This window comes from Achroia grisella, unplaced genomic scaffold (genome assembly GCF_030625045.1).
Source record: "Achroia grisella isolate CSIRO2021 unplaced genomic scaffold, CSIRO_AGI_Agris_v1 utg1576, whole genome shotgun sequence".
NCBI lineage: Eukaryota > Metazoa > Arthropoda > Insecta > Lepidoptera > Pyralidae > Achroia > Achroia grisella.
This window is the reverse complement of record NW_026712658.1, coordinates 380,487-392,645: the sequence shown is the minus strand read 5'-3', so window position 1 is coordinate 392,645 and position 12,159 is coordinate 380,487. Positions and strand designations below refer to the sequence as shown.

At 30.3% G+C, this 12,159-nt stretch overlaps 1 protein-coding gene across 2 annotated transcripts in view; it reads right to left on the bottom strand.

Moving 5' to 3' along the window:
• The window catches only part of LOC131841284 (complexin), a 251,693-nt gene that overhangs the window by 21,690 nt on the left and 217,844 nt on the right, over positions 1–12,159 (bottom strand). For both annotated transcript variants that reach the window (XM_059189592.1, XM_059189593.1), the window contains one exon: positions 1,603–1,766. In XM_059189592.1, the coding sequence (XP_059045575.1) occupies positions 1,603–1,766 (164 nt within the window). The remainder of the gene's footprint in view (positions 1–1,602; positions 1,767–12,159) is intronic.

The following is a 12,159-nucleotide window of genomic DNA, read 5'->3' as shown; positions in this document are numbered from 1 at the left end:
GATCCTCGGGTTAATTTTACGATAAATCTGATGAAATTCTTCAAACTTACTCATTTGGATTTGAAATTAAATTTGTAAAAATATTAATAAAATAAATTAATGACATACGAATATACATATAAGATCGACACAGTCGAATTAAAACTTGTAACTGAATCAATATTATTCATTACAATAGTCATCATGAGCGAATATATTACTTTGTATTTTTATTGGCTTTTCACTATAATCTTCACTACAATAATGTAAAATAAAGGAAAAAGTTAAATATAAGTCAACTATATTCTGATCCTATATATTGTCATATTTTAAAGCAAATCTTGCTGAATACTGCCATCGACTGAAATATTTCTTAAATATAGTTAGTTAATTTCTGTAATTTTTAGTTAGTTAGTTAGTAGTTTAGTTTTTATAAACGAAATTACTATCGTGACAAGAACATTTTGATAAAGTAGCCAAATTTCATACTAAATATAACTGTCTAATACTATTAATTCTTCTTAGATGATTACTTTTATTTCTGTAGAAATTTGTTTCCTTTTATAACGATGTTACTAAAAATAATCTATCTAATCTATAAAATGAGATACTTTTTTCATATCATATTTATAACTAATCCCAAAAGAAGAAAATACTACTTTAACTATGTTTTTTTAAAACAAAATATTATCAAATAAAAAACAACTTATTCATTAAAAACGGTGCAGAGATTACAAATAAATTAAAATTATAAAAACAATGTGTGAAAATAAAAATCTACATTAAAATGTCCTTTAACCCAACAATACCGCGGTTTCAGAAGGAACATCATAACTTCAATCATAAAATCGCATGAGTCGGGTCGTGTGAACAGTCCTCGAGTCGTGCAAAATTACCCCCGGCGTGTGGAAGGGCTCTAAGGGTACTTGACCCATTTCCACGGATTAATTGTACGCCGTTCATGCCCACTATTGGCTTTATAATTTCATTCCGAATGGCGTTCGTGTGAATTACATGGTATACTCATGTGTAGTGCTGACTGCTGTAGACTTGTCGAGTATCGCCAGTAGGTATTTACCGTTTATTAATAAGTTCCGCTTGCTTATTGAAATATTTGACAATTATCTGAACACGTACATCTAAACTGTTAGTACTTAATATGTGTAACTGAATTAAAACAGCTATACCACTATATAAGATACCACTACGTTTTAATCTATATATTATTATAACTAAAAGATATATAACTAATTCTATAATGATTCAAGTAATATTTGATTTCTTACTACTACTACTATTTTGTAGATATTTTATAATTGCTCCACGTGTATTGGTAATTTTGTACGAAGTCTTCTACGTAGCTATCTCGGACTTACCTTTATCTTCTAATAAGCAGCTTGGTTGAGACGTGGCAGTAGTTACAAGGATACATAATACTTTAGTCCTAAAAATGCACCCTTCAGTATTCATGTCCATGAAAATCATAGCATATTTTATAATACCCATAACGTTGTTAATATCTACCTATTGGTAACGGTTATCATCCATCAGGTGAACTGCTAAGTCTGCCATTTGATTCACTTAAAAACAATTTTCTCTAGAAATCATACATATTATACGAACCTTGTCCCTAATCTCCTGTCTCATCTTCTCCCTTTCCTCTTCCATTTTGCGGTGTTTCTCCTTACGCCGCTCCTCAGCCTCGCGGATCGCCTCTTGTCGTTCACGTTCCGCTTCTTCTTCCTTTTCCTTATCATCACTGTCGTCGCCATCACCACCAACTGCGCCTACAAAAGCAAACGTTTCTATTATTATTTATTCCTAATATACTTAATTAAAGCTTCATATGATACAACAGTATTTCATAATATACACTATACCGACTTTGGTATTCTTAGTAATTGTTTATAACCAGTAATTTTGCTGCCATATTTCAGTATCTGATCAGAATACAGATTGTAAGAAAACGTCGTGGCTCATGAAAGTGATTATCATGATAAAAAGTCTCTGTGTTAAATAAATAACAGTCAGTGATATATACATGTATATAAAAGTAGATATAAATATTAATATGTTAGAAGTACTATACCTACATAAAGAAAAAAGGATAGAATACGATAATTAAAAAAATCAAATACAAAACGCGTAATATGTAATCTCTTTACCCTAATTTTATCAAACGAGGACAATTGAAAAACAACAAGGCGTTAAACATACCGATTGCTAACAAAACGAGATTAGAGAACACATTTTCATTCGTCCCTAACCGCCTTTGGACGATTCAAACCGCCTCAAACCAAATTCATTCGGTCGAGAGCCCAATCCAACATGGCGACTGCTAACGCACGGCGGGCTATTCAAAAATCTATTTCGCGTCAATCTGAACATTTGTCACGTCGGGACGTCGGACGCAGGCCCATGTTTTGCTATTCTCAGCTTATATTCACGTTGAAAAGTGTTCGTTTTTCGCTGACGTGTTTACGTGTTTAGAATATTGTTGTACAGTACAGTATTGTAGGCAGGCGTTGACGAGCGCAGAATATATAGACATTGAAGTGCATGTGGAGCAGTTATAGATCACAGAAATATTATTATTTAATACGTAACTTGGTTGTTTATTTCGTCAAATAAGTATAAAAGCGTAACCGAAGTAGTAAGTTAAAAGATGTTTTATACAATAGTTAAGTAATGATTAAAGTATTATTGAGAGGAAGCGCGAGTTAAGTCTATATTTTTAATACTCTTCGATGTGTGAAATTAATTTTGCTGTTTTATATAATAGATAAAAAGCTGTTTAATAATATCCTGTTTGATGAACTAGATGTAATATTATAACTGAGAAATTGAACATGAAACCCTCATTTCCACAAAACAATTACTATTGATATATTTCCTATAGTCAGTCAGAGCTATGAATAAAATAGGACAATGAATGTATGGAATACCAACATAATCATTTCACTCACGCGACTAGCCATCGAGTTCATTCCCTTATTTGAATAGGCACGTTCTGCACGCCGGAGCCGGCGACGCAGACCACAAAACAATGTCGTCTACTCGTACATTCCTCCAGCCCGCTGGATTAAACGAATTCCACAAGTATGACGATACCAATTCAATTTATTGTGCTGCCTTCTCAATAACGCTCCCCATTAAGAAAAAGGCACCCGTTTATCGCGAGCAATTCAATTATTAATTGATCAGTCGCTTTCACTAAAGACATGCCTCTGACGGAATAATAATTTCGATTCGATTCGAATTCAATATTTGGTGAGATCGAGTTTGAGTCGAGTGCGTACATTTTGTTCCATTTTTTTAATTAACCGTTCGAGAAAATGGCGGTGGCTGTTGTTGAATATTAATTCTTTTTTACTGATTTAAATGATAATGATTCGTATATTTACTTTGTAAGGAATATTTATTAGGTGAGTTTTAGCGAGTCGGCGTGTTTTGTGAATCGACAGATTTGAATATGGCACGAGGTTTTGATCAGTTGGTTGTGTCCGTAACTTTGTTCATACTCTTACATATACATATGTATGTCTTCTTATATAAGATAAGCCATTCATCTATTCATACTTGCGAAAATAATATTAATTATACAGTCCAATTACACTCTATTAATTCACAGTAGATAGATAATATATGCGTTGCAATCGGGTTGTTGTTTCAGAGCTATTAATTTAATGTTGTTTGTCCGTACCAAACAACAATACCTAATACCTATGTATTAATTTAATGTTGTTGTTTATCATTGATACTACAAACAATATCGTAAATGTTGCACTTTATGAATTTAATGGCACATCAAAATTGTGGTTATTACACTCTTGTTATGAACTTTCTTTTCTCCTCGTAATAAGTTCGTACATATCAGACAACATTATTTTTTTAGTGGCATATATTTTAAAATTTTTTGGGCTAGCTTTATAGAATATTTTAATTTTTAGAATGCCCTATCTAAAGATTAAAAACTGCTGCCAATTGTATCGTAAACACAGAAACAATTATTTTTGTAATATTATGTATATGGACCATAAAGTTGTTCGAAATAAATAAATATTAAATATATTTTCAAGTTAATAATATTAATAACATTAGTAGATGCTTTTTAAACTCATGAGAGTTTCTTAAGCCTATCCAGCTCTCGTAGCAAAGAAATACCTTGCCGACTTTTGATGAAACAGGCATTATGTGATTTCTCATTTTATTACCAATGTCTTATGTTAAATGACGTCACGTAAAAACTGAAATGACAGTCATGAAACAAAATCAAATTTCTTGTTGCGTAAAAAGTTAATTTCACTGAGACGAGCTCAAAATATATGTTGTAAACAGCTACCACATTTAGAGATTTATTTGTTATAGATGTAGTTAGTTATTATCTAAACTAATAACCTTTATGTAACTGACATCACCTTACTATGTGATACTCGTCGTATTTCTCATGTGTTACCATTTCGGAGGACTAAGATGTCATGTCTTTGTACACTGTAATTAAAATTAAAGCCATATATCACTCATTACGGCAACACAACTCACATTGCAATTTGCAATGCTTGCTGACGACTTTCTACAGTACCTCGGTCTATTATATATATAGACAAAACATTTCATTTCTGTCTAATTCAATGAAAAATTTCGTAAAATACTTTACACATTTTGAAAATAGAACATTTAAATTACGGTCTATATATGTAGCTAGCTAGTTACAGATAGTAGCCGAATCCAAGCTTTTATAGCATATAGACAATTATAGCATCTTCGGGAAAGATGCGTGAATAAAAATTAAGCACAATTATGCGCTAATTTAAGCTGGTATATTCAGTATTTACGAAAATCCTTAAATCTTTTGCATCTAAGTAAGCAAGTGAGTGTTACACAATAATATAATTACTTGCCACGCCGCATTGCTATTATTAGCTGGATCGATACCAGCACAGCCACTTACTGCACGATTACAGCTCTACAGCTGTGAGTTACTACTTAGTAAATACTAAGTGTAATAATATTAACAGTGTGGTGTAGTGAAAGCATAGCCTTCAATTACTCTCCTGTTTTGATATTCTTGTCTTACACAATTTTGAAGACTCTGGCATGAAGCAGCTATGCTTTGTTATTATTTAATTAATTAATTCAACATATCTTAAAGGCATAAATGTTAATTGTTAATACAATACTCAAATTTTTACAGATTCAATTATAGTGATATGATTTTTCGAACCAACCTATGTGGTTGGCTATAACCACCTTTTACAGTTTAAAGGTAATTAAATTTAAAAAACCTCACATGATCTTTTCTCGGGAGCTCATAAACTTAAGGGTAAACATAACGGTACTTAAATTTATGTGATCTCAAATATTATATAGTAAACTTCGGGTTATTGTTATGATGACGACATATATAATTTTTGCTTCTAGACTCATAAATGCTTGGTACTTGTATTGGTTTATTTACTCTTAGAGTTAACTAGAACTGTTCTGTCAATTCTGTTAAATATCAACATTTTATTGTACATTTTTTAAATGATACTCTGATTATTTGGAAAGATCATTAAGTATATTGGTTAATTTCCGTAATTATTTAATGAAATGAGTGGTCTACGATTACTGAGACGTAGCAATATGCTACTACGTAGTGGACGCTACGTAAGGTAATACTTTTATGATTTCGTAGGCATCCATAGATTTTGGTGAATATTTATTTATTTGTTCACATTTTTAACGTAAAATATATGACATTACTTGATATAACATTACGTGATCTTGTAGCAAAACTGTAGATATCTATCTATATTTACTTGGGTATTTTAGTGTCAAATTTCATAAATAATATATACAATTTCAAATAAACTGCAGTATAAAGTAAAAATAAAGTAATAAATGATTAAATAAAATTAATGAAAGAGGGAATTATATATTGAAGATATAAGCGAATAACAAAGATTACTATCGACAAAGTAGAAATTAGTAATAATATAAATTATTTATAATACCGTTATAGATATGGCGAAACAGAGTCGAAAAAGATTTTATTAAATTACTAAGTTAATTGGTCTCAATAATAAAATAAATGAGTTATTAAAACATAAAGCCGCATTTTCAATGAAATTGTACAGAAAGTTTTGGCTTACAAATTCCCATTATCGTGGACAAACAAGATCATTGACCTCCATTAAATGTTAAATTGACTACGAATGAAGATGAAACTCGTCAACGACAGGCATCTACTGGAAGAAACCGAAAAATCCGAGAATAGATAAGATAATTAAAAAAAACAAAACTTCTTAAGTTATGCGGACAAGTGCCGAGCGTTCGGAAATTAAATTCAGCAAACTACAATAATTTGTTTTTTTTCTAACTTTTGTTTTGAAGGTGATTTGGTCTGACGTGAAGTTAATGAATTTCTGAGAAGAACCGACCTGCCTCGACTTTAAAGTTAATCGTAATAAAAATAATGGGAAATGACATACTCTTATATCTAAAATCCTATTAGGATCTGTGTATTATATATTAGGTACTATATTTCCTGTGTTAAATCCTTGAAACTGTGATTAGAATATTTATAATTTCTTCCATGTGAGTTAAAAAAAAAACGTTTTTTAAAAAAAAAAAGTTTTTTTTATTTTGTTAGTTATACAGGATTGGCAGGCATAAAGATATCATAGAATCTGTAACAATCGATAATCAATGCACGATTTTAGATATCGATATTAATTCAACTATGACGTAACTGTACTGTCAGTGGAGCAATGTTCAAACAAACTGGGGATTTGGTCCAACCTCTCTGAGCATACAATGTGAAAATCCCCACAACGCGTGATGTTATCATCGGTGCCGTAAATAATCCCGTTTCGTTGAAATATGGCCTCTATTATTTGCAACGCTGCTGCCCCTGATATCAGCCAAAGTTCATAACAAAAGCGGTGATAGTTATATATGTATAATATGTATATACAGTTTGATTGAATATTCTCATTGTAATTTACTGTTAGTTGGAGTATTTGGATTCAGTAGTGCAGTATGAATACTAGTGCGGGAGATTATTTTTAGTCGTATTTTAGAAAAACTATTGATCTATGTATTAGTCTTTGGCAATTACCTACTCTTCATCATCATCACAGTTCAAAGTTTCATTGCTGAGCACGGTAGCCTTTTTAACTCCTAATGGAGGAATTTAGTGTACCATTATCATGTTGGTTAGTTAATTTAGTAATATCTAAAATCAGATATAGGGAATGATTACCTTTTAATAATGATGACATATCCATCGAGTAACGATGAAGTGATTATAAACAGTTTTAAATTATATATCGGAGACATTGATTAATTACCTCTGGCGATTAGGAAATTTATATTATGATTTTATTTGCATTCTTATTATTCCACGTAATAAGAGAAACAGGGTTTAATTTTTTTTGAAATTGATAGTTACAGTCTATTTTTGTTTATAAAAATTAACATTTAAGCGTCTTTATATATAATCTTCCTATTGTTATTATAAATATTGTTGACGTGCAGAAATCTAACCCTCAATACGTCTTTACTGCAGTATAGTCTAATTACTTTATCAATTCTTGGATATTAGATCTACTATTATTACATCTTCAGTACTTCGTAAAATACTATTCTAGCAAAAATTTGCCTCTCGCACACTTTTGTTTAAAAGTTAATATACGACTAACAGGGGACTAATATCCTCTGTAACAATCTCTCCTTTTTGTCTAATCTCTCAGAAAGATAAAAGACAACGCATTAATCCGCTGACTACACAAATTACAAATAAAGAGTGCTCGGTCCTTTTTAATTTGCCCGCAAGCAGGATTGTGCAATGCGGAGGCATAATTAAACCGTGCCATGGTTGGAGATAGATTACTCTATATATTGTGTAAAATTGAATTAATACTTTAATATTTTTTAGAGTAATATATTTATATCCATATAAACATTAGAAATTCCAAATTTGTCTAATTTGAAGAATTTTTAAAACTGAATGTTGAGGTAGGTAGGTATCATCACGTTTTTACGAGACAAGTAAAAATATTCCAGTACGCTATGCTACGAAGTAAAAATGGGCATTGTGATGCGATACATTTCTTTTAAATTGAACTGCGGGCACATCTGAGATAATTATATATATTTGAGCTTAGTTTCATATTAACTATTTGTTTTTGTCTAACATAGACTGTTACATATGGGGTATATGTGTATATCTATAAAAAAAAGAACTAATTAATTAGGGGTTATTAATAAATGTCGGTTGGTTCAAGTTTAGATTGCGGGTATATTTCGGCTCTGTTGGAAGTCAGTTTACTTATCGATTATAATTTCAAGTGACTTCAGAATATAGTGGAACATTATTAAAGTTTTTATAAAATGACTTCATTAAAAATACACTTGGTTTAACATCTGATAAGTATCGAAGAATATAAACGGGAATTTTCTTTACAGCAAAATTAAGTTTTTCACAAGAGAAAACGGTAGTCATCTTATTATAGGAACGGAATATCGTGTATCCAGTGGCTTGAGTTTGCCACACACGGCTTTTTACTTAATTAAAAGTTTCAGTTGAGACTTCCTTCTCTCACTTTTTATGTTCATTATTGGAGGGTTATATATATATTAAGTTCTGTTGATATACTTCAAGAAAAGAATATAATAATGTAATTTACGCATTTTATTTTATTAATATTACTATCACTAGCTGTTTTCCTATGATTACGTACATATAGAAAAAATATATCTAGTTTCTTCTGTATTTATGGAAATATATTTTAGTCGTTACTAAGTGAAATATTTATGAAAAGTTTTCTATATACAGCAATTATATACAGCAATTATATCAAACCACGCATACCACACTTGTAGTTAAGGATTATTATCCTTTAAACTAAGAATTTTCAATTGCAGATTATTGAGAAACCACATGTTTCGAAATGTTACAACATAGTACCTTAAATATCCGAAAAATAAGATATTAAGAGGTCATTTAGATTATTTAAATGTCCAATTCCAATCTAATGGAACCCTTAGATGCCGAACACAATGGCCTTGCCCGCTTCCAAAGCGCCTGTGTATAGAAACATTGATACATGCATTATATAACACTTGGCAATTAAAATTGTTATTGTAGAATGTCAAGGGTCTAGTTTCGTAAACTATAAGGATTATGTTATAACATTATAATAAATGCGACCCTCTCGTATTCTATGACATCAAATTATTATTCTTGCCTATAGACAGCGGTTGTCGCTTTCATTATTGCTATTACTTTGTTTTAAACTTTCAGGATATTAAATATGGTATATATTTTCTATTTTTATATTAACATCGATCTTCACAATACTATAAAAGTAAAACTTTTACAGTCTTTATAATGTTAATATTTTGTTTCTCACTAAACAACTACCAAGAGTCTAAGAAAAAGTTTACTGCCAGAGATACTTCGTGCCTCATCTAGAATGAAGGTAATATTTTATAAAATGAGAAGACAATGTTGTAATATACTTCAAAATAGGTTTAGTTGAGCATTTAGATGTATTTTTTTTTCATATATTGACTATATCTCTTGTGAGAATTTGTTTCATAAAACAATTGAAAATCTATTATAATTAGTACTACATTTAAACCCTCTCAAGATTCTTGTAACTATTGTTTTTCTTCTTAAGAGTGTAGCCATTAATGTTGATATGTGGGTGGAGTGTCATTCAACACTGATATAAACAAGGTAATATATGAGGTAAACAGAGTTGCTCCGGCAATTTTTCCCTATGAAATATTGGTAGGCGTTGCTGGCGCGTGACAGGAACGTCAAGTGATGCTCCATCAGGCCCTCGCAATTTGAGAACCGAACGTTTTTGCCGAGTAATTCGATTTGGCGTTTATTTTTAAAATCGCACATTGGAGTTAAATCATCGTGAAATTGTGGTTATTTCAATTTTCCAAACATAATTATATAAGAATTTTAAATCTATCGGTACAGAAATTAAATATAAAGCTAAAGAGCGTTTGACCTCAGCTACCATTGGTTAGAATTAAAAAAAAGTAAAATAGTGTTAGATTGTCCATTTATCAGCTATATGATATCATGCTATTTGATATGCACGCATTAGGTGCGAAGCAGTTATGAAAAGTGTTGCAAGACCGAAGGAAATACAGTACAGTCGAAATTGTGCAAATATATAATATAAAGCTAAAGATTTCTTTTTATTTGGACATACTAATCTCTGGAACTACCAATCCAGTTTGAATAAACATTTTTAGATTTGATAACCAAATTATTAAGGACGATCCTTCGGAGCTGGGATGAGAAAAGAGGCAGAATTAACGTCAAGCGAAAAATATATTAATAGCGTAGCTCGGTGCGATGTGGTTGGATGTGATGAACCAGGGTGGTTGCCATTTCTTTTAAATTAAACAGCAATGGAAACCATTCGTTACGACTAGTACGCCATTGTACGCAAGTTTTTTTTTTTTCTAAGTCAATTGTGTCCTTTTATTTATAATATTATTGTACAATAAAGTATTACAAACAAACTAGTTTAAGTATATTATCAAATATAGAACAGGTAACAATGTATTGTAGCATATAAAATAAAATATATTACTTATATAGCTATTTTTTATTTTGATGCAAAGTGTAATAGTTAACTATAGTTAAGATATGTTAAAAGTTCATAAAAAAACCGTTGTCATAAACTACCGTTTTACTATGAACAGAAATATTGAAATAAATAGTCGGGTTCAGCCTATTAACTTACTTAATTGCAACGTAAATAATGATTCGAAAGATATTATGAAAGTAACAATTTTATTTCATCGATCGAAAATTTTAAAAGAATCTACTTTTATACCTACATTAGATCATAATTAATATACGTTCACAATTACATTGTAAATGTGTAATACTTGTGTCATCCATTAACTTTATTATATACTCTTGACACATCAAGAGTATATAATAAAGTTAATGAAGATAGATAAGATAATAAATCAAGAGTATATAATAATATTATCGCGAGCTTGTTAAGCCATAGCGGTATAACAGTTATTTACGAAAGTTTGTTTCGTAACTTAGGTGGAACCAGAACCGAATGCCATTATTCTACCTAAAGTGGCATGTTGAGTAGAAGGCCTTAGCTTTTGTAAAGATTTTAAGGGATGGTTCATAAAAACTAATATAATTGATAAAGTAAATTTTTCGAACAGTTTTATAGTTTAAGCAAAAAGTGTAGCATGTGTATATTTAGCGTATATGAAGCTAACGAACCGTGAACACGCGATGCTACGTAAATAATTGCGGAAGCCTTTACGTATACAAGTAATAAGAGAATGAGCAGTCAAAATATTATTCTGTCCTTTATATAGAAGATGGCATATAAAAGAATGAAAGTGTTCTTAAGCTCTTTAGGTGTATACCTATTCTATGTTGATTACGAAATGTTTTCTTGCTATTCAATTTGTAAAAATAAAGCATTACTAATTATTTATGTTAAGTAGGTTAATGTACAAAAAATTTTATAGCTTTTTATATCGTTGTCTTCTAAAGCGAGCGAGAAATGTAAAAAATAAAAAAATACAAAATATAGGTAATATAATACGGCTTAGAAGATAAATATTTATTTTGTAATTAAGTCGTGGATTGACTACTGCTATTTTCTTCCTATAAATGATACAAAATAAATGTTTCCGGCAAAAGTGCAAAGATTTTTTTACTTAATAATATATTAACATTGTCTTTTTATATTTAAATTGATTATACTCATAATAATTGTTGAAAGATTTTCAATTTTTCCGATACGATAATCGCTAGTAACTTAAACCACCATTTTGGTCTGTTGTTCTTGCGATTCGTGACCTAAATATTGATTTTTGTCGTGTGCCGGTTTGAAAAGAAACTCTTTAGTGAACTAGGCTGAAACGAAGTAACTACCTCAGATTGTAGTGATTGACTTGAAGATGTAAGTTTGGTTTCAATACGATCAGTCTGGTATGAATAAGCTGGATTCTAAAAGTAAATATTTTGTATATTAAACTAAAAAGTATTTCTTATTTGTTTATACAATATATTCAAAACTAAATGTAATATTATATATATATATCAATATATACAATCTCTAATTTGAGATAGAAGTTAAGAATCCCTTAAAAGGATGTATGCTTGCCTCGAATATAAATATA